Source organism: Borostomias antarcticus, assembly GCF_949987555.1.
Source record: "Borostomias antarcticus genome assembly, chromosome: 5".
Classification (NCBI taxonomy): Eukaryota; Metazoa; Chordata; class Actinopteri; order Stomiiformes; family Stomiidae; genus Borostomias; species Borostomias antarcticus.
The window spans coordinates 9,198,473-9,219,240 of NC_140238.1; the positions used below are offsets into that span (position 1 = coordinate 9,198,473).

Genomic DNA, 20,768 nt, shown 5'->3' on the forward strand with positions numbered 1-20,768 from the left:
GAGCAGCAAAATGGCCAGAACTGAGGCTTTACAATGACTGCTGCTACCTCAAGTATGGTTTTAGCTGGAGTGGTGCTACTACTTGCCCAGTACGCCGGTATGCCTGATATCTGATTTACTGAATAAAAAAACAAATTAATTTGAATGTTGTGGTCACCATCATCTTATAATATTATTAATAATAATAATAATAATAATTAGTGCTGTAAATCGATTTAAAAAATAATCAAGTTAATCACAATAATAGGCTGTGATTAATCATGATTAATCACAAGTTCAAAATACTATTATTTGCTTGTATTTTTTTTTGGGCGGGGTGAAACAATTGGGCATATGTGTGATGTACAGAAATGTACAGTATGACAAAGTGGTTAGAACTATCAAAAGAACAGCTGTATGTACGCCCATACACCATAAGCCTGGCTGGATCTGGCCTGGTTTGTACTCAACTTGCTTTGATAACTGAAATATGTGAACACAACTTCGGTTTTATCTAAACGACCATATGGAAGCTTTTCTTTTACTCAACTCGCTTTGGTGGAAATACAGTGTAGCCTACATCCCGGCAATATGTGCACACAACTTTGGTTTTATCTAAACTTCCATTTGGAAGCCAAATGGAATTTGGCATTCAGCCCACCAGGGGATGTCTCATCAGTCATCGTGTTTACACGAGTGTTTACTTGGCTGAATTAGCTATTGAAAGGCATGTGAAACGTGGAGATAATTTATCCGCATTTCAAATCCTTTCAGTAATAGACCTTTCCAACCTGTCAATCACGTGGAGAATAATAACCAATAAGGTTGCCTGATTGCTTAAGACCACACCTCTGATGTCCCACAAACAAAGCTTGTCCCAGCCTCCTGGCTGCTGTACCATAATGCTATAAGAAAACAAGCTGTACGATACTCCACACCTCCCTCCATACATCAGCTTACAGCAGCGCCGACACAAAAAGCTACGAGTAGCTAATTATCCCGCAGCTAGTAGTGACCAGCTCATTCTCACAGGGTTATTTTCTAAGAAAGGATGCCACTAACTTACTCACCCTGCTTTACATGTGCAGTAAGACTCCACGATTTGGTCCTGATTAATTTCAATCTGGAATTTGTGAGGCGTCTGTGCCTTCCGCATAGATCGCCAACACTTGGCATCAACTCGTACTGTATGTTGTCACCTGCTCCTTCCGTAAATCCAAATTTAATGGATATATCCTTGTGTAAAAGTATTTCTGTAGAACTCTCAAAGTAGTGGTATTTGGCAAATAACATACAGCAATATTGTCAGGAATCCTTGAGAGAATCATCACGTATGTGCTGTTCAATGGACATTTTATTAATTTGCTCCAAAGCTTGTGGGGTATAGCAACAGTAACTAGGGGGCACGGAACTTGCCATCTGAATAGGAAAGGTCTATTCAGCCAGGTAAACACTCGCGTTTGGAATTACAGGAGGAAGTTGGGTTCAAATTTGGTAACATGATTAATTTGCGTTAATTTTTTTTAAAGGTGCTAAATGTTCGATTTACTGCACTTTTTGTAAAACAAAATCCAATTTATGCAATAAATAGGTCCAGGGGAGTCATAACTATCTGTACAGAAAATATAGCCAACGGTGTAGTGCCTGTGGAGCAAATGCAGAATTTCTTTTTATTATGTGCGAAGCCGGCCCGGCCCTGAACGACACCGTATATAAGAGAGGGGCAGCGTCATCTTGATGGACGTTTCAGTCGAGATCACAAAATTGACCCATTTATTTAGCATGCAGAAAATACAGCATATGGAATTTGCGGTGTGCTCTGTTCGGGGGGCCCCCTGTCTTCCTCTGCGTAGTGGAAGGTGCGATCGTAGGGGGGGGGGGCATAATTTAGATGTTCCCCCCTCTGGGCCAGCGTGGCCCAGAGTGCCGGAAGAGGGAACGGCATCGATTTAGCCCCCTGCCTCCATGACGATCACAGTGGGCCGCGATCGGGTAGTCGCTTGCAGTCGTTTCCAGATTAATAGCGAGCGTTAATGTGTTAACGTTGACAGCCCTAATTATAATAGTAGTAATAAAAAAAATAGTTATCATAGGCCAAAGCCTATCATACTGTTGCTAAACGTCAGTAGAATATGGCATAAATATCAGGTGCTGACAGTGAAAACTAAGAATGTAATTTAGGGGTGCGATGGATGAAAGAATGATGCATTGGGGTACCCTGAGCCTGAAAGGTTTGAGAACCACTGCTATAGAATATCCAGTAATCAGTGCACAATACAATTTTTGAGTAACAATTATTGACACTTGGTGACAAGGGACAGCTGTGTTGCAACGTCAAGCAATTCTTAGACTATGTATGTTTTGGTTATCCTTGTAGTATGTATTGATCCCATCGATCATACCCATCAACCATGATCACAGCTGATCAGAGAAATGAGCACAGTCACAGGTCAAGGGATCTAGTGGGCCGGGGGAGAGGACCACCTGGATCCTGTGCTGGGTCTGGGCCTGCAGAGCCAGCAGGAGAGAGCTGGACCGGGGAGAGCTGTCCATAATCTCCAGCCGCTTCAGATGCTGCAGCTGCTGGAGGCGGAGGAGGTCACTCAATGGCACCCCCTGTTGTCTGGAAGGAGGAAGGGCAGCGAGTCAGAAAGACATGATGGAGCTTTGCAGTATAATGTCAAAGCTTTATAGTGAGACAGAAGCCATATAGGCATAGGCGGCATAGGCGTAGTTTTAGGTTTGGACGCTATGGACATGTCCATACCAAAGCCACGGAAACACTAATTGTCCCTACCAAAAATAATACAGAGTGAAAACTGTAGTTTTTAATTACCATTCACAACTTGCGAAAGCAAAACGGTTGGGAATTAAGGCCTGGTTTACAGCTGCGTTCAGCAAGCTATCCAATCAACAACGTACAGTAGCCTAGCCTACTTTCCCTCCCTCGCCTCTGTGACCCAGCGAGTGCCTGCCTCACGAGCTCAGCTCACAGCACATCGACTGTCGGCAACAGCGGGAATTTTGATTAGGCAGCAAGTAAGATTGAAGTTATGAACAATAGGGAATAAAATATGTTGACCGACAATTATTTTTCTGTACAGTGTTGTATTAATGATAACAGTTTAGTTTGCGTCCTACTAAATGTAAACTGTGTTAGTGCTAGCTGGTGGTGCAGCTAGTCAGAGCTAGCTACTGTAGCTATTAGCTAGAACGTTAGGTCTCGTAACGTTTGCTGAAGCAGAGATAAGGTGCTGTAATGTTGTCATAACAGTTGTCTTTAGCTAGTAATAAATCAGTTTTGATATAACCGTTGCAAACTCCTAGGTTTGAGCAATGAGCTAGGTTCACTCGCCCACTGAATTGAATAGTAGGCTAAACAAACGAGACGTAGACGTCTGGTTTGTTTATGCAATTCAGTTCAATAGTCCAAGTCCAGTGTAATTATGTTCACATTGCCCAATCAGTGGCGACGGAAATTAATCTGATTCGGCCACCACCCAGATTCAATCCAGACTATGTGAAACAACAACAACCCAGCGTGTCCCTACCAAAGCTCAAATCAAACCTACACCCCTGCATATAGGAAACTGTTATTGTTAGGCTTCTTAGGCAACTCTATCCTTTGGTTGCTTCATCAATCTCACACAAACAGTATGTCAGTTAAATTTAGTCCAGCTAATTTCAGTTTCCAGCTGCCCTACCTATTCATAAACTTACCAGACAACTCAAGGATTTAATGATGCTTGTCATACAGTATACAAGATGCACAAGTACCAGGTAGAATGAAAACCTTACCGTATCTTGAGGATCCTCAGCTGGGGGAACAGTTTGGGGATGGCTCTTGTGCTGCTACCAGCAGTGTAGCTATGGGGGTCCAGGTGGAGGTGCAGGAGGCCAGGAACCCGGGTCGCCAGTGTCCTGAGTTCATCTGACTCCACCTTCACTCGCAAAGTCAGCGAGGTCAGAGAGCCTGGGACAGAGCTGGCATACTGCTTCACTGCAGGGCCCCCTGCAAGACCACACCACACAGAGGTGCGGATACAATTGACAATACCTGTATACTACAATACAATACTATTTTACTGATGGTCATCTGACCATTCTGTCTTTACCAAACTCATTCACCACACTGCTATTGCCAAATTAGAAGATAGCAGGGAAGGGCAAACTAGAGAAAAACAGCGCCAATTGAATGCCGCGTCAATTGAATGAGAAAGTGTCAAAACTTTTGACTGGTACTGTGTATAAATATATATATATATATATATATATATATATATATTATCTTTTCCCATTCCATCTTCTTCAAAAAAAATATTTAACACACACTCACGGTCGTGCCTTATTGTGCTCTGGTGCCTACAACCGCAGCATAGCCATGCCAATATCTACGATAAAGCAATTGTTGTCATTGTTGTTGCGGTTGTTATTGTTGTTTTTGTTGTCATTGTGTATCGTAACCTTTATGTCTTGTTTTCAGGAAACTGTGTTGCTGCCTTTCTTGGCCAGGATTCTCTTATAAAAGATATTTTAATCTCAATGAGTCTTTAACCTGGTTAAATAAAGGTATAATAATAAAATGTATGTATATATTCACTATTTTATATATTTTTGTATGTATATGTATGTATATTCTTTACCCTGATCTATTCTATACATTCTCGCTGCTGTAACGCCCAAGTTACACCCCTGCCAAGGGATTATTTAAGTTCATTTTACAGTATCTTATGAATTTGAAGTCAGGCCAGGTAGTGAGGTAGCCTCCACCGCCTCCACCACTACCACTACCACCTCCTCCACTACCTCTACCACCTCCATCACTACCTCTACCACCTTCATCACTACCTCTACCACCACTACCTCTACCACCTCCATCACTACCTCTACCACCTCCACCACTACCTCTACCACCTCCACCACTACCTCTACCACCTCCACCACTACCTCTACCACCTCCACTGCCCCCCAACACTCCTAGTGCCAACTCACTGGTGACGCTGAGGACAGTCAGCTGAGGGAGAAAGGTCAGCCAGGTGGCTAGGTGACAGCTGCTGTCTCTGTAGTACTTTATGTACGTCAGTGCCAGGCTCTGCAGAGACGCCAGGCCAACGAAGGCCAGCGGGGACAGAGTGGCGTCCATGTAGTCCAGAAGCTCCAGGCTGGTCAACGATGGTCCCACAGGAAGACTGACCCCTAGGGGCAGAGAGAGATGTAATGATTATCACGTCGCCTCAGGATGAGTGGCTGTACTGCCGGATTGACATAAATTCTCATAGCCTCTCTGGATTAACATAGCCTCTCTGGATTTACATAAATTAAAAGTTTGAAATCACTTCAATTACTAATCTGACTGAACTTCATTTTTCTTCTCTGGCATAATGGAAGAAATGAACCATTTCCCTGGTTACTTAGGGGTCTTCCCAAAGAACCATATGACCTGGTCTGCTGTACTCTCATGAAAATAAGACTTACACTGTGTAAATATATATTATGACCCTCACTTAGTGATATTCAAAATTAATTTAATTAATTAATGTAATATACGCTGCAGTCAGTGAAATGTTCCTGCCAGCTCCAAGATTAAGCTCATTACAGTTAGACTCCAATACTCAATTTGATATTTTACAAATTACACAAGAGGTACCATTCCAGTATATGATGATAGAAACGTTTTTTCTCTGTGGTAATGGACATGGATGGCTGACTATTGACACAAGTTTGGCACCCAGTTGTCTAACCTGAGGACCCTCCCCGTCTTTCAGAAGGACTGAAGTAGTCATCTGGGAGAGGCCCATATGTTTTTCCCATTCTCAGAGACAGATGCTTCAGATGTGGCAGATGGGCGAGCATTTCATGGAATGCATCTCTGGTGATAGCAAAGCGTCCCACGTGATAGGAGAGGGATGTCAGATTGGTAAACCTTGACATCACACCGATAATAACCGATCTTTGGGCACAGACTTCACACAGGCTCAGACTGGTCACTTGTTGGGGGACTGGCATCATCACGTTAAAGGTTTCAGGGAAACGACAACACCGTATAGCCAGGCTCCTCAAGTCTGGAAATTGATTTAGAATCTCAAATGCTTGCTTCACGAAGCCGTCTACTATGGCTATGGTGGTGAGTGTTGGGAGGCACCTGGCAAGTTGTTCCCATTCTTTGGAACTGGCGCTCCGTACTACCGCACGAGTGGTTCTCCTGCAGCGCAGCGTGGACCAGAACTGAGAGCTGTAGCCGCAGAGTCTCTTAAGTACCACGATGTCCTCTCTCCACAGAGACCAGTGGTCCACTAGACGTTTGAAATACTTGCAGCATGAACGTATACTGTGCTTGTCCGCCTTTGATAGGTATCCAAACACGTGGACCCACACCTCTGGGGGGAGTTGTGATGGTCCTGCAACAACTGAAGTCTGTCCTCCCGGCATTCGCAGGCAATATGGAAAGAATGTAAAAAAAATAAAACAATCAATATTTTTGTCGTGGTATAACAATTTCGGCAGAAAACACGGAGTAGCCTACCAGCCACGCTAGTATGTTTACGCTGTCAGGGTCATGGAAAGGGCTAGTTCCCATAAACACAGATACCGTTTAAGATTAACGTTTATGGTTAAGTTTAGGGTTAGGTTAGGGTACGGGTTAGGTTTTGGGTTACGGTTCGGCTTAGGTATATTGTTGGGTTACGTTTTGGGTTAAGTTTAGGGTTGGGGTTATGTTTTGACCGGTCTCTGCGTTTATGGGAACTAGCCACTATCGTCAGGTCATGTTTTCAGAAATACCCGGAAGGTTTGCGGAAATGACGCCAGTCTAGTGGAAAATTCAAAACTCGGGACGTTTTTTTCTACTGCTTTATTTGTTTTTAGAATAACGTTAGCCGACTAGGCTGTCTAGCGTACATTTCTAAATTTCAGCAATCACATAGTACAATTCAATACAACAGCAATGGAAAGTTTCACACCTCGCCTGCTGTGGTTGTGAGAGGCAGCGATGCGTGGCGCCCAGCCTGGCGGAAATAAAAAGAAGACATTCAAAATTGCAGCGGGCGGTAAGCGATGTTAGCGCTGGCTATCATTTCCCAAATGTTCGTACTATTGTTTTGAAATATCAACTGTACAGTTACGTACACGAAGTATTGTTATATGACACGCGATAGCTATTTGGCACGGCGAGCAACTACTTTTACTAGAGATTGATCGATGTCCAATGTTGACTATGCTAGTGGCTAACGTTAGTGATAGCTCATGTAACGATAGCACTATTGTCTGGATCAGGGTCGGTGCTCACGCATCAGAAACATTTTATTAAAAAGTGCTTTCAATGAAAAACAAAACGACATGTTCTAGTACTATGTCCCGTTAAAGGTAGAACTAAGGACAAATAATTAGCTGTGTGAACGTCAGTGCATATGCGCTCACAAAGACGTGCCAGCGAAAATGCATTGTAGTAGACCAGCGTCTGCTTTAGTGTCCGATAAGCTTTTCTGTAACTTCTTATGAGCTATTTTCGACTCGTGTCTTTCCCATTTTACCAGGTCAAGATAACGATCGTTGGAAACCATAGAAGATCAATGTTTACACGGCCAAAGCACAGCACAGTTCAAAACAACAGAGCCGTCCATATCGGCTCTGTACCCTTAGGAAAGATCCCCTACGATCATGTTGCTGTCACCCCTGATAAAAATGTGATCAAGTCGGGCTTACCAAACCACAAGCCTATGATCAGCACCCTCTTCACTTCCAACGGCCAGGGTGTCCCCACCACCCCTTGCCCTAAGCACTCCACTGTGGCTGGGGACGGTTATCTGGGGCGTGGGGACCCAGGCTTCCTCCCCACCCTGAAAACACACAGCCTCATCCACAGGACACCTTTTGGATCTCCAGCCAAGGTGTTTGCCAAGCTGAAGGCTAAAGTGCATAGAGAACAGATATGTGACATGGAGGGTGTCAGGGAGGAGGGGACCGAGAGAGAGAACTGTCCCGGGAGCATGACCCAGGAAGGAGTGATCCTCTCTCCCAGGAAGAGGCAGCATTCCTGGACTATAGCTGAACTGAAGGAGAACCAGCGCCTCGCATCCTATGATGCCGAGGCCCTCACCCTCTCACCGACCCGCTCCCCCCAGAAAGCCTTCTCCCATCCATACTCAGTGTTCACCTCAAAGGACCTTCCCCTCTCCTCCCCTCGGAAAGACGTGGCGGGGATGTTCATGCCTGTTAACAGCTCGCCAAAGAGGCAGATCACGGAGGTGTCTCCTAAGAAAGCCGTGTCCCAGTCACACACTCTGGCCAACAGCACATATCACCAGAGACCCGCCCTGGTGGTCAGAGACACTGACGTTTTCAGGGCCACCAACAGAGCCACACCAGTGACCAACCAGCCTCCCAGTCTGAAGTCCTCGGCAAACAGCTGTGCAATAGGTCTACCTGGAGTTGGAGACAGACAGCAGCACATCTTCAGTAAGTCCCTTGGTCTTTGTCTTCAGCAGCCGTATAAGAGTAAGGCTACCCCCCCTCTGTCACGTTTCAGACTGACCATAGTTTGTGGTGTGACTAAGGATGACTGATGGTAATTTTTCCCTTTATAAAAACTCCTACCCAGATCAATGTCTCTTCATATTATAATTGTCACCTATCATACTTTATAAATATATTACTATTATTAGGGATGTGCAATAAAATCGATACAGCAATACATTGCAATATTTTTTTCCATAATACTGTAACGATTTTCCACAGTACAGTATTGATACAGTAAAAAAAAAATTGTATTGCAATGTATCGTGATACATATCGTATTGTGACCCATGTATTGTGATATGTATCGTATTGTGAGGTCCTTGCCAATACCCAATATGTTCTTAAAGCTGCCATATGTAACTTCTGTGCTATATGCCAGCTACGAGCTTGCTTCTAACTATCACCAAGGCAAAATTCTGTCTGCCAGGGTAAATTCAGTAAGCTCTTCAACAAATCTTGGTGTGTGGGTTTGGGAGTCGACCCGACAGCCGACACCAACTTAAAAATAATTATTAATCGCTGTAGCAGAGCCAGTCTACAAAGACACAGTTATAGAGGAGCTCAATCACCCTCTTTGTCATAGAAATGTAGCATATTTAATTATTGAAAATCTTACATACTGCAGCTGTAGTAGAGGGCCTAATATAGTTTTTGCTGTTTCCCCAGAGGCCTGTGTTGTTGCGGAGAGATTATCTGTTTTAGACTATGGCCCCCCGCGCCACGAGTCCACCTCCATCCCAGCCTCCCGGGACCTGGAAGATGAAACCAGCGTGGATATGTCCAGTGGCCTCGCAAGCAGTGTTTTCACCGCCCAATCTGGCCCAGAGGTTGCTTACGGCCAGTGTCAGTCCGACATTGACGAGGCTCCTCCTCTCACCGCCGATCACCTCCCAGCCTTGGTTGATGACCAACAGATCCACGCCTCCCCCAAGATCTCCATCCCGAAGAAACGCCAGGCCAGCTTCCTGCCCAAGACTGTTGCAGAGGCCGCAGGAAGTAGACAGGATGCTAACGTGAGTAGAGAGCTAGAAGGAACACAGACTGGAGGCTAGCAGTATGGGATTTTTGTACCCAAATATTTACCGATTAGCACATAGGTCCCAATGGAAACTAATCCTCCATGTCTGTTGTCTGTTAGGTGGCAGGAACCCATCTGAGAAAGTGGACCCTGATGTTCAGTGGAACCGGCCTTTTTGTAGAAGGATTCTGCAGGTAAGCAGGGGATTAAAGGGATGCTACACTTTAAACTCAGTCAATAGTGTAATCTTCCTTTAAATGACTTAAGTAACATGCCTGTCTAAGATTAATAAACAAAGGCTGGTCGTCTTTGAGGAACCTCAATACTATAGTCAAAACTATTATAAAGCCCCTTTTCCACTGAACAAAAAGCCTCCTACACCCGCTAACATCTGGCTTTTGTCTTTAGTGGTAAAGGTTACAATCGGCACTCATTCTCGGGGCAAATGACTCTGCAGTAGTCAGGGGTATTTATCGGCTCCAGCTCCGATTAGCAGTGATGGAAACATGACACCTGGGCAGACACTGCTAATTTTCACCCCCTTTTCCAATTCCAGCACAATGCTATGACAATCTTCAGCATCCAAAATAGCTGGCTAGCCTGGACAAGCCACACTCTATGCTACTGTGACAATTTCACTATCCTCTCTCCCACACCTCACTCCATCAGACACACGATCAGACTGCCCCTAGGATCTCTGTCATGTAGTAGGAGTTTGAGGCGAGCTACGGACAATAGTGCATTGAGTGGCCCATCCTCCAAGTGAAGTTATCATACTGTGCTTGTTTATAGGTCTGGATCACAATGTGATATACTGCAGGTGTAGTAAAGACTGTCATGCTGCTGAAAAGCTTCACCACTAATTATCACCCCTTTTCCGGTGCATTTGTGATGTTGAATGTGACACACCAGAGAAAAAAACAAAACAGAAAGGCATACTCGTCTACTGTCAATGGGAAAGGAGTCAATCGCCTATTTTAAGCGGGTTTTCCTGCGTTTAAAAAACCTGCATACTGTATACACTTACTTGGGTGAAAAAAGGGTATAGTACTCCTCCTACAGTAGGAGTATAGATCTGTTAAGTCTGGCTGACTCTGCCTCTCCTCGGTTCCTCCAAGGGAAAGGGACATGGTGTGGCACAGTAACAAAATCACTGAGAGGGTCTCCAGCAACGTGGTGAAAACCATCTCAGGCAGCATCTACATCCTGGTGGGCAAGATGGACATGGACAGCAGCACCAGTACGGCTGGTGACACACAGCGCCCTGGACACTTCATATTACACACACTCTGCATAGAAAAGATTTGAAATCAGTGCATTGGAAATGCAGTGTTACTGCAGAAAGAATCTCTCTATGCTGTATGTGTGTGCGTGCGTTCATGCATATATACACTCAATGACTACTTTATTCGGTACTGTACACCTCATAAATACAGACATGCCAGAGCTGATATATGATGTTACAGTACATCTATTTCTCTATAGGGTTTTCAGCACTCCCAAGATGGCTGCTGAAGTTGTTCCTGTTTGGATTCCCCCAAAAATGGAAGATTTACTTTGACAAGTTTTTGTCTGAGCCTAAGCCTAAAGTGTAAGTTAAAGTATTGCTGTGTTGCTGAAAGTAGTTACAGAATGTTTATTCTATAAACTCATGATTCAACATTTCAAATCTTATGGAAAGGCTCACGATGCGAGGGATGTTCAAAAACTAGCATGTCGTTCTAACTTTGTCTCCAGCATGTCCCAGCCGGCCAGACCAAAGAGACCCCAGCCCCCAAAGAAAAGTGAGCATACAATCCCTTTCTCCTTTGTATTGACATTTTTTGCATGTCAGGAATTGTATTTGCATTGGGGTCATGTCCATGCCTTTTAGAGTTTTATTTTGGGCTTGTCGGTTAATGGCCACAAGAATTTACCAAAATTAGCATTTCTTAAGAAAATATTTTGAGAAGCACTTAACCCTCCTCCCCATTGCCAGCCTTTGCCTCCAGCGCCCCCTGCCTGCCTGAAGGTCCTAAGGTGTCCCGCAGTGGCCGGGTGAGCAGGCCCCCACTGGAGTACTGGAAGGGGGCACGGATCATACTAGACTCGTGCATGAACGTGACTGTGTTGGAAGATTACAACACGACCATCTGTGAGGAGGTGAGCAGGGCCATCGTCTTCTGAAGCTCACATTTGTCCATGTTTCTCTGTGAATCTCTGCATTAGTGTGCAATATTGATGTTTGGTTCTCTCTCTCTCAGCCTGAGAGCACACCTGTAGCCAGACAAAGGCCACGGAGAGCACAGAGACCTGCCGAGGTGTTCCTGACCCCTGAAGGTAGTGTGTGTGTGTGTGTGTGTGTGTGTGTGTGTGTGTGTGTGTGTGTGTGTGTGTGTGTGTGTGTGTGTGTGTGTGTGTGTGTGTGTGTGTGTGAGAGAGATTGCTACTGTTGTTATGGTTTAAGTGTGTGTGTGATGTAAGGATCTTTATTTGTAATATACAAGATACAGGTACCTACCTTCCTTGTAGTATCTTGTAGTAAGATACAGGTACCTACCTTCCTTCTGTGTTGGGTGCTTTGTTTATACTACGGGTCTTGTGTTATGTATACAAACTGTATATAGCTGTACTGTAGTGTGTATGTGTGTGTGTGCCCCTCAGACAGCAGTGGTGTAGAGGAAGAGGAATTTGTCCCGTTGAGAAAGGTGAAGATGGCCCACCGCAGGCCTCAGATTGTCAGCTCCGACCCTGAGGAGGAACCCTCGCACACCAACGCTCCCAACGATTACAACCTTCGGCCCAAGAAGTCCAGCCCACCGCACCAGAGAGTAGTAGAGCCCGTGGCTCCCCCAGACCACCGGAGGCGCTTACACAGAAAGAAACCACTGGATGCTGCTCAGGTCAAGGCCAAGACCAAGCCACAAACCAAGACCGAGACCCAAACCAAGCCCCAGACCCAGCCCGAGACCAAGACCAAGCCCCAAACCAAGCCCCAGACCCAGCCACAAACCAAGACCGAGACCCAAACCAAGCCCCAGACCCAGCCCAAGACCAAGACCAAGCCCCAAACCAAGCCCCAGACCCAGCCACAAACCAAGACCGAGACCCAAACCAAGCCCCAGACCCAGCCCGAGACCAAGACCAAGCCCCAAACCAAGCCCCAGACCCAGCCACAAACCAAGACCGAGACCCAAACCAAGCCCCAGACCCAGCCCGAGACCAAGACCAAGCCTCAAACCAAGCCCCAGCCCCAGACCAAGACCAAGCCCCAAACCAAGCCCCAGACCCAGCCCAAGACTGACCCCCAGACCGAGACCAAGACCAAGCCCCAGCCCAAGACCGACCCCCAGACCGAGGCTGGGGTGGCCCAGATAAATAAGCAGTCGTCTAGGGGGCGAAAGAGCAGTGTTGCCAGCAAGGAGGCTCTTCAGGAGGAGGAGGAGAGATGGTCTGAGGCAGAGCTTGTCCGACTGCATGAGTAAGTAACAGTCCATCATATTGCCCTGGAAAGCACCATTGCTAAGTTAGATGTTTAGAAGCTGCTAGGTATGTTGCATCTCTCAACATCCGCTCTGTTTCTTTACGTTTCCTGTCGGCTGACTCTTTGTACGTGTGTGTGCATGCGTTTCCCAGCGCTGTGACCACATTCCCCAAAAATATGTTCAATTTTTGGCTAAACGTGGCGACAGCAGTTGGCACGCGCTCGGCGGAGGAGTGCCAGGAGCAGTACACCGCCCAGAAGAGCTGCCCGGTCACCTCCACAAGGAAGAAGAAAGGAGCGCCCTCAAAGAAGGATCCAGGTAGCAGGCCGTTTCTGGATGCCACTCATTACCATAGATGGAAGAATTGGAACTTGGTGTGATGACATTGTCATCGTCCATGTGTACTAGTGATGATGTCATGTGTACTTGTCATGATGTTATGTAGTTCTCCTAATGTCATGTAGTTCTCATGATGTCACATCCTGCCATGTGTAGTAGTAGCAGCGGCAGAGCCTCAGATCACAGCCAAGGTTGGCACTCTGAAGAGGAAGCAGCAAATGCGTAACTTCCTGGACCACATGCCCAAAGATGACCACGACGACATCTTCACCAGCTCGCCCATGCAGAACAAGCTGGTCATGGTGTGTACCGAGCTGGCTGTCGTGTGTACTGAGCTGCTTGTAGTGTGTGTGTACTGACCTGGTGAGTGTGAGTGTGCGTGTGCGTGTGTGATGACCTGTTTATTGTGTGTGTGTACTGAGCCGTGTGTGTGTGTGTGTGTGTGTGTGTACTGAGCTGATTTTCTGCCCCCTGTGCTGTAGCTTCCCACCGTGTCGCCCAGTGGGAGGGAGCATGGCGTCGTGTCTCTCGGAGAGGACCCCCAGACCCCTGGCTCTGCTGGCTACCCCACCGTCAAGACCCCCCAGTGCCTCCACATCACCCCCGGCATGATGGGCTCCGCCAACATGTAAGATTAATACAAGCTAGATAAACACGTGCGTGCACACACACACACACACACACAAAGGTAACACTTCACTTGAAGGTTATGTTCAGGAACGTTCAAATGGTAGTTTATGGATGAGAGTTTTTTGAATAGGCCTCGGTTATGTTGTGGAAACTGAACACACCCCCAAGTCACGCCACATGGTAACACATGCAAAAGCTAGCATATGCAGATCGAATGACATTACACCGAAACGCCGAGTAATGTAAGTTACATTACTCTTCAGATGTTATTATTAGTCACAAACAAAAGGCAGTGACTTTTCTTACGGCGTCTTTTTGTATTGATTCAATGTAATTGCGCATGCCGTAAGAATAGCGGGCACATCTGTTCTTGTGGCTGTGGTCTATGAACCATAAATTTCAAGCATTTTAGCGATAAATACATGGTTAGGGTAGTGTGAATCACCGTATGTAAGTTTTAAAGACACGCCTCGTCATTAGAAGGCAGGAGAATCTCCCGTCACCACTGATTGGGGCTGAGAGATTCGGTCCAGACTCCTCCCCTTCTGCTGTCTGTGTGTTACCGCATAACAACTTTGCACATTGTTTTGCGTGTACATGTAGGATGTCCTGGAAAATGATGTCTAGAAAAGAGTGGGAACCCTGACTTGCAGTCACACAACGCTTAAATAATGTTTCCCCTTTCTGTTGATGTAGTCTGTGGATTTAGCTAGGGGCCGTTTTCAATTAACCACTGGTAGTCAAGGCATCATCATTTTCAAAATTCTGTTTCCGGCCTACACAACAACGCAATCTGGAGTATTCAAACTAAACCTGGGTCAGCAGAGTTGTCAAAAGTCTTTGTTTTTGGGGCTCGAAAATGCTGTAGTGTGGAAGTGAGGCCTAAAAATGTAGCAAAAGTTGTATTAGTGTAAACCTGTATTAGTGTAAACGTAGCCTTAGTCTGAGCTTCAGGAATTGTCTAGCTTGGTAGAGGACTGCCGATCTTGACCTTAGTCACTGTGGGTTCCTGGTGTGTGGGTGAGGCGGAGGAGGGTACCAGATCGACCACTAGAGATTTTGTTTTGTAGTGTTTGTAAGGTGTTTAAATTGGAATCCTGTCTCTTCTCCTTTAACTAGAAACGACGATGATAAGTACCTCTACCAGCTGCAGAAGAGGATGAGGACACGTCAGGTCAAGGTCCACAAATCCGCCCCCACATCTAAGGTATGAGATCACTGACATGTTTAGCACAAGAGAGTGATACTATTAGGGATGCACCGATGTGGAAATTCCCAATATCAATACAGTTTTGCCTGGGCCCGGCCTTTGAATGCAACATGAAACAGTGGTTTCTTGGTTGAAAAATGGATCGCAGACTAACGATTAGCCACTCTGTGCCACGGGCGGGACTAACGCTCTTGTGAAGAATATGTTGGGCTGATTGGCTAGGGAAAATTAAATCCCCCCTCCACCACGGAAACCCATTAGAGTGGAGGTAATAATAATAAATTACATTTTTACAGCGCCTTTCAAAAAATCCAAGGACGCTTTATAGTCAAACAGACAACAGAGACAGACCAAGTCAAAAGAACACATTAACTAAATGACTACCTAACTACAGGCCAAAGGCCTTGGGGAACAGGTGGGTTTTGAGGATGTCCAGGGTTGGGGTGTTGCCAATCTCTGTGGGGAGACTGAAGATGAAATGGAGTGTAACGAGTTGACTGAATTCTGTCTGATATCAGGCACGATACACTTAGTTTTGGGGGCTTTTTATGTGTTCCAGGCTCAATACAAAGTAAAGTGAGTTTCTGCTCATTGGCCTATTGGATAGAATTTGTTATATTGATTGGTATGTTATGATTTTGCTTGATAAATTTTACATGTATATACTGTATTATGTACATTTCTGATGCATAATATATGGTCACCAATATACCTTGCATATATCTTAACTTAACTTAAATATAGTCTCAACTGTCTGGTGCAGTTACAAATAAGTTAAGAACCCTCTTGTTGCTCAAATTACAAAATATGTATCTAATGTTTCACCCCTTTCCCAAGTTCACACCAACACCACCTGTGAAACGCGCTGTGAAAAGATGCATCAGTCCAGGTATAGTCCAGTCAAAAACAACAATGTATGCTTCTCTACTTGTTTGAGTTAGTTAAACATATTGACTTGATCCGTGTGTTTCAGAGAACGGTGACGGGTTTGTGATCAGGGAGATGTTCCCTGCTGAAGAAGTTGTCCTTACAGATGAGAGCGAAGAGGACTATTACTTTGCTTTTGAGTGACAGTCCCACTGTTCTTTTTTATGCTATTCTATTATTTTTTCCTTTCAAATAAAAGCCTTTTAGGTCTTTCAATTCATCAACATTTTCTTGTATCTGTGTCCATCCATCCATCTTCATCCGCTTATCCGCGGTCGGGTCGCGGAGGCAGCAGCTCCCCCTTGTATATGTGTATTTTTCAGAATTGTGACTGTAGTGAAGTTTGTTTTAAGTCCAATGTAAAATTAATTTAAAGCTGTTGATATTATTTGTTCTCCGCAATGTCAGGATGTAATTGGTTCTCAAGTGCAAGTTATAACCAATAACTGAGTCAGCAGTTCTGGTGATAGATTGGCATGACATTGACAAAGTTATTATTTTAGCTGTCTACCGCAGCATATTCAAGTTTCAATTAAACTATCAATATGAGCTTAAGGTGCAGATTGTCAGTCTTAATTTGAGGGTATTTACATCCAAATCTGGTTAACAGTCAAGGAACTAAAGCACTTGTATGTGCCCCTGCTTCCCCACTTTTAAGGGTAAAGGGGTTTTAAAGTAATTGTACAATTGATTGCTCAGCTGTTCCATGCCCAGGTCCCTCATTTGTGTGTTATTCTCTCATTCCATTTACAAGTAAGCAGATCAAAGTTATAGAGTTCATTTCAAATGTGGGCATTTGCATTTGGCATCTTGCTGTTAACTCTTAAAGGAGTAGTAAAGGGAAAATACATGTTTAGCCCTGTTTTAAGGTTACTTATGATCATATACAATGGTTCAGATCAAAACGTTGACAAAACTAGCACTTTTGATAAAGTCTGATAATTGCTCTACCACCTGTTTGGCCATACAATGGATGTGGGTGGGCACCTTGAAAATTTTTTCTAAAACATGTTAAACTCGATTTCAAAGACAAGAAGCTCACCGAGGGGGTAATTGGTGTCCGTTGGTGTTCTAACATCAAATTCGCCGCAAAGTATTAATCCTGTAGGGTTTTATTGATCATTTTATAAAATCCATTGACTTGTATTGAAGAGGCCGTTATACATGTGTAGATCAATCCGCAGAGGGGATTCAGGAAGTGGAACTACTTACGGTAGCTATTGTTATTGTTTATGTTGCTAGGCTACCTAGTTTGCGGACGTTTACACACGTATGTGCTGCGACTAAATAGTTCTATTCTAAATATTTTTTTAAAAGCCTTTCCAGATGAACTAGAATCTTACTTTATGGCGAATTATATGTCAGAACGCCAACTAACACCTCGGTGAGTTTCTTGTCTTTGAAAGTGAGAGTTTAACATGTTTTTTGAATGATTTTTCACGGTGCCCACCCACATCCATTGTATGACCAAAACGGTGGTAGAGCAATTATCAGACTTTCTCAAAAGTGCTAGTTTTGTCAACGTTTTGATCTGAACCATTGTATATGATCATAAGTAACCTTAAAACAGGGCTAAACATGCATTTTCGCTTCACTACTCCATTAATATGAGGTCCAAAGAGCTATCGCTAAAGCAAGCCATTAATATGCCGACAAATCTAAACAAACCCATCAGAGTGAGAGCAAAAACATTAGGTGTGGCCAAATCAACTATTTGGTATATTATTAAAAAGAATGAACACTGCTAAGCTCAGGAATAAAAGGCCCGGAAGACCACGGAAAACAATTGGTGGATGACAGAGGAATTCTTTCCCTGTGAAGAAAAGCCTTCACAACAGTTTCCCAGATCAAGAACGCTCCAGGAGGTAGGTGTATCTGTGTCAAAGTCAATAATCAAGAGAATACTTCACCAGAGTAAATAAGGAGGGTTTACCACAAGATGGAAATCATTGGTAAGCAGCATCAACAAGAAAGGCCAGGTTAGAGGTTCCCAAAAACAACTTTAAAATGCCTTTACAGTTCTGGAACAACATCCTATCAGAAGAGACTTGTACCAGAATGATAGGAAGACAAGGGTATGTATGTGTGCATCATGGGAACTGTAGTCAGTTTACACCCAGCCTTCCAAAAATACATTGTAAAAAGTTTTGTTCTGTCTTTAACTGCACAAACATAATCCGAATGGATAAACAATGACTCGATGTAAGTGCCTTAGAAACGATGTGAATAACTGCAATACAGACAAAAATATATTTTTTAATTTAAAAAAAATAGCAATGCATTTTAATACAACGGTGCGATCCATACCAATAGAGGGCGATTCGTCACTTTACCTCCCTTAAATGACAACAAAGCTGTCTGATCGCGTCATGGATGTCAGGTGATATAGCTACGTGTGTGACAACCGACCCCACTAAAATTAGGTGTACGCAGCCAACCCATTCAATACAGAAAAGCCTTTGAAAAGCGAAGAATACGTCGCAAATATGAAGATTCTGTATGTTTTTTTATGGCAGAAAATGTTATATGTTTATAGATATAACCTACGGGGTGGGGGTAACAACTCCTGATGAATAACTGTGGCACAGTAGCCCCGATGTGACCCCAGAGATACATCACAGTGCTGCCACCTATCGGTGAATGCTGCAGCAGCGTCAAACTAGAAAAGGTTATTTTCTTTCCCTTGGGGACAGTAGCATTGAATAGGCCTAAACACTGCAAACAAATAAACCCCCTTTCTGCAGGCGAAAATTTAGGATATAATATTTTACTAGTCCTTGGATCTCCGGTTGTACCCATGTTTTGATTTAACGAACGGAGTCTCGCAATTAAAGGAGTAGTGAAGGGGGAAATCATGTTTAGCCCTGTTTTAAGGTTACTTAAAAATAATTCAAAAAACATGTTACTCAAATCCTATCCTCTCTCTGTTCTTTCCCCTCTTTCTTTCTCCTAACCTAGCCTCCAATGGACATCCTCAAGATCGCCATGATGGAGGCAGAGATCGACCCCAGCAATGAACCCATGGTGCTCGACTCCTCGAGCGACTGCAAAGAGGACCTAGACGTCATCGTAGAGTTATGAGTAATAGCTGACCTAGTTCTTCTCACTCAGCCATGTCCATCAACATGTGGGGTCTGCTCAAGCCCCCAGGAATCGAAATCTAAAGTGAAGGCCTATTGAACCGCGCCATCTTGGCTAGATTTGTAGTCACTTGGCTATTTCCGGTTACTTTTGACTTGCGCAGTTGAGCTTCTCTGGCCGACGCGCGTCCACGCACGTTCCCGGCTCTCCCCGCTTTGATTTAGCAATGAAAACCGGCTTGCATATTAACCTGTTTTTGTCAAATATATCAATTGGAGAAATTATTTTTTGATCCTGGCATCTTAGTTTTAACAGGTTAAATATAATTGAACATGTTTTGTTTGCTAGTAGATGGTATTCATTCCGTTCGCGATAACGTTATTGCAGCCAGGCTAAATTCCTCCAGGGAGTCAGTGACAGGCGAGTTGAAGAGCTTCACTCCCCGCCAGCAGGAGCTCTGGCCGCGGCTACCGCATCTCGGAAAACCCGCTGAGTTCCTGGCTGCTATTTCACACTCGCCCTTGATCAATCCCAATACCGATCCATGGTAATAATGAATCAATCGTTCAGATCAGATCGGCAGTGCTGCATGCATGTTACAACATCATTGTTAGCTTTATTAACATAACCATAGCCTACATTAAATGTTCAGTCAACGTTGGCGTTCACCGCTTCCATTTATCGAATGGCCGACTGGTGTAAGATGGATAGCCTAACGTTAGAGAGATAAATGTAGGCTATGGTTATGTTAATAAAGGTAACAATGATGTTGTAACATGCATGCAGCACTTCCGATCTGATCTGAACGATTGATTCATTGTTACCATGGATCGGTATTGGGATTGATCAAGGGCGAGTGTGAAATAGCAGCCAGGAACTCAGCGGGTTATCCAAGATGCGGTAGCCGCGGCCAATGCTCCTGCTGGCGGGGAGTGAAGCTCTTCAACTCGCCTGTCACTGACTCCCTGGAGGAATTTAGCCTGGCTGCAATAACGTTATCGCGAACGGAATGAATACCATCTACTAGCAAACAAAACATGTTAAATTATATTTAACCTGTTAAAACTAAGATGCCAGGATCAAAAAATAATTTCTCCAATTGATATATTTGACAAAAACAGGTTAATATGCAAGCCGGTTTTCATTGCTAAATCAAAGCGGGGAGAGCCGGGAACGCGCGTCTACATTTCAGAGAAATGTGAACTTTTTCGTGGACGCGCGTCGGCCAGAGAAGCTCAACTGCGCAAGTCAAAAGTAACCGGAAATAGCCAAGTGACTACAAATCTAGCCAAGATGGCGCGGTTCAATAGGCCTTCACTTTAGATTTCGATTCCTGGGGGCTTGGGCTTACCGAATGTTAATAAAAAAAAAATGGGATACACTTCTATTTGGCCATCTAGCTAACGTAATCTTGTTCTATTAATACATCCATGCTCTTGCGCATGCTCACAAAAAACAACGAATTTCCTGTCAACTGCAGAGGTCACGTGATTTGCTGTCAACTGCGTAGGCGCCATGGATGTATTAATAGAGGTAGGCGCCTCTTGCGGAGGTCGGCCATTTTGTCTGCAGCCAGGAGAGAGAGCACGCGCTATTTCCGGTAGAG

General features: G+C 44.5%; 2 protein-coding genes across 3 annotated transcripts; one reads left to right on the top strand and one right to left on the bottom strand.

Annotated features, from left to right (window-relative positions):
* Positions 1–1,799: 1,799 nt before the first annotated feature.
* LOC311308740 (uncharacterized protein) lies at positions 1,800–6,431 on the bottom strand. 2 transcript variants are annotated; one of them, XM_084437765.1, is made up of 4 exons: positions 6,122–6,431; positions 4,972–5,175; positions 3,778–3,991; positions 1,800–2,602 (listed from the first exon to the last, which is right to left on the bottom strand). In XM_084437765.1, exons 2-4 carry the CDS (start codon positions 5,120–5,122, stop codon positions 2,395–2,397), a joined length of 573 nt encoding a protein of 190 aa, XP_084293891.1. In that variant the 5' UTR covers positions 5,123–5,175; positions 6,122–6,431; the 3' UTR covers positions 1,800–2,394. The 2 variants fall into 2 exon arrangements, with proteins under 2 accessions (XP_084293891.1, XP_084293890.1); XM_084437764.1 differs by having other exon boundaries at positions 5,721–6,431.
* Positions 6,432–6,931: 500 nt separating this feature from the next.
* On the top strand, positions 6,932–16,233 carry mis18bp1 (MIS18 binding protein 1). Its single transcript, XM_084438583.1, has 16 exons — positions 6,932–7,025; positions 7,512–8,433; positions 9,160–9,506; positions 9,632–9,705; positions 10,630–10,751; positions 10,997–11,102; positions 11,249–11,295; positions 11,490–11,653; positions 11,755–11,830; positions 12,155–12,971; positions 13,127–13,293; positions 13,471–13,616; positions 13,797–13,942; positions 15,064–15,151; positions 15,992–16,043; positions 16,128–16,233. The coding sequence occupies exons 2-16, from the start codon at positions 7,548–7,550 to the stop codon at positions 16,223–16,225; spliced, it is 3,336 nt and encodes a 1,111-aa protein (XP_084294709.1). The 5' UTR covers positions 6,932–7,025; positions 7,512–7,547; the 3' UTR covers positions 16,226–16,233.
* The last annotated feature ends 4,535 nt before the right edge of the window (positions 16,234–20,768 follow it).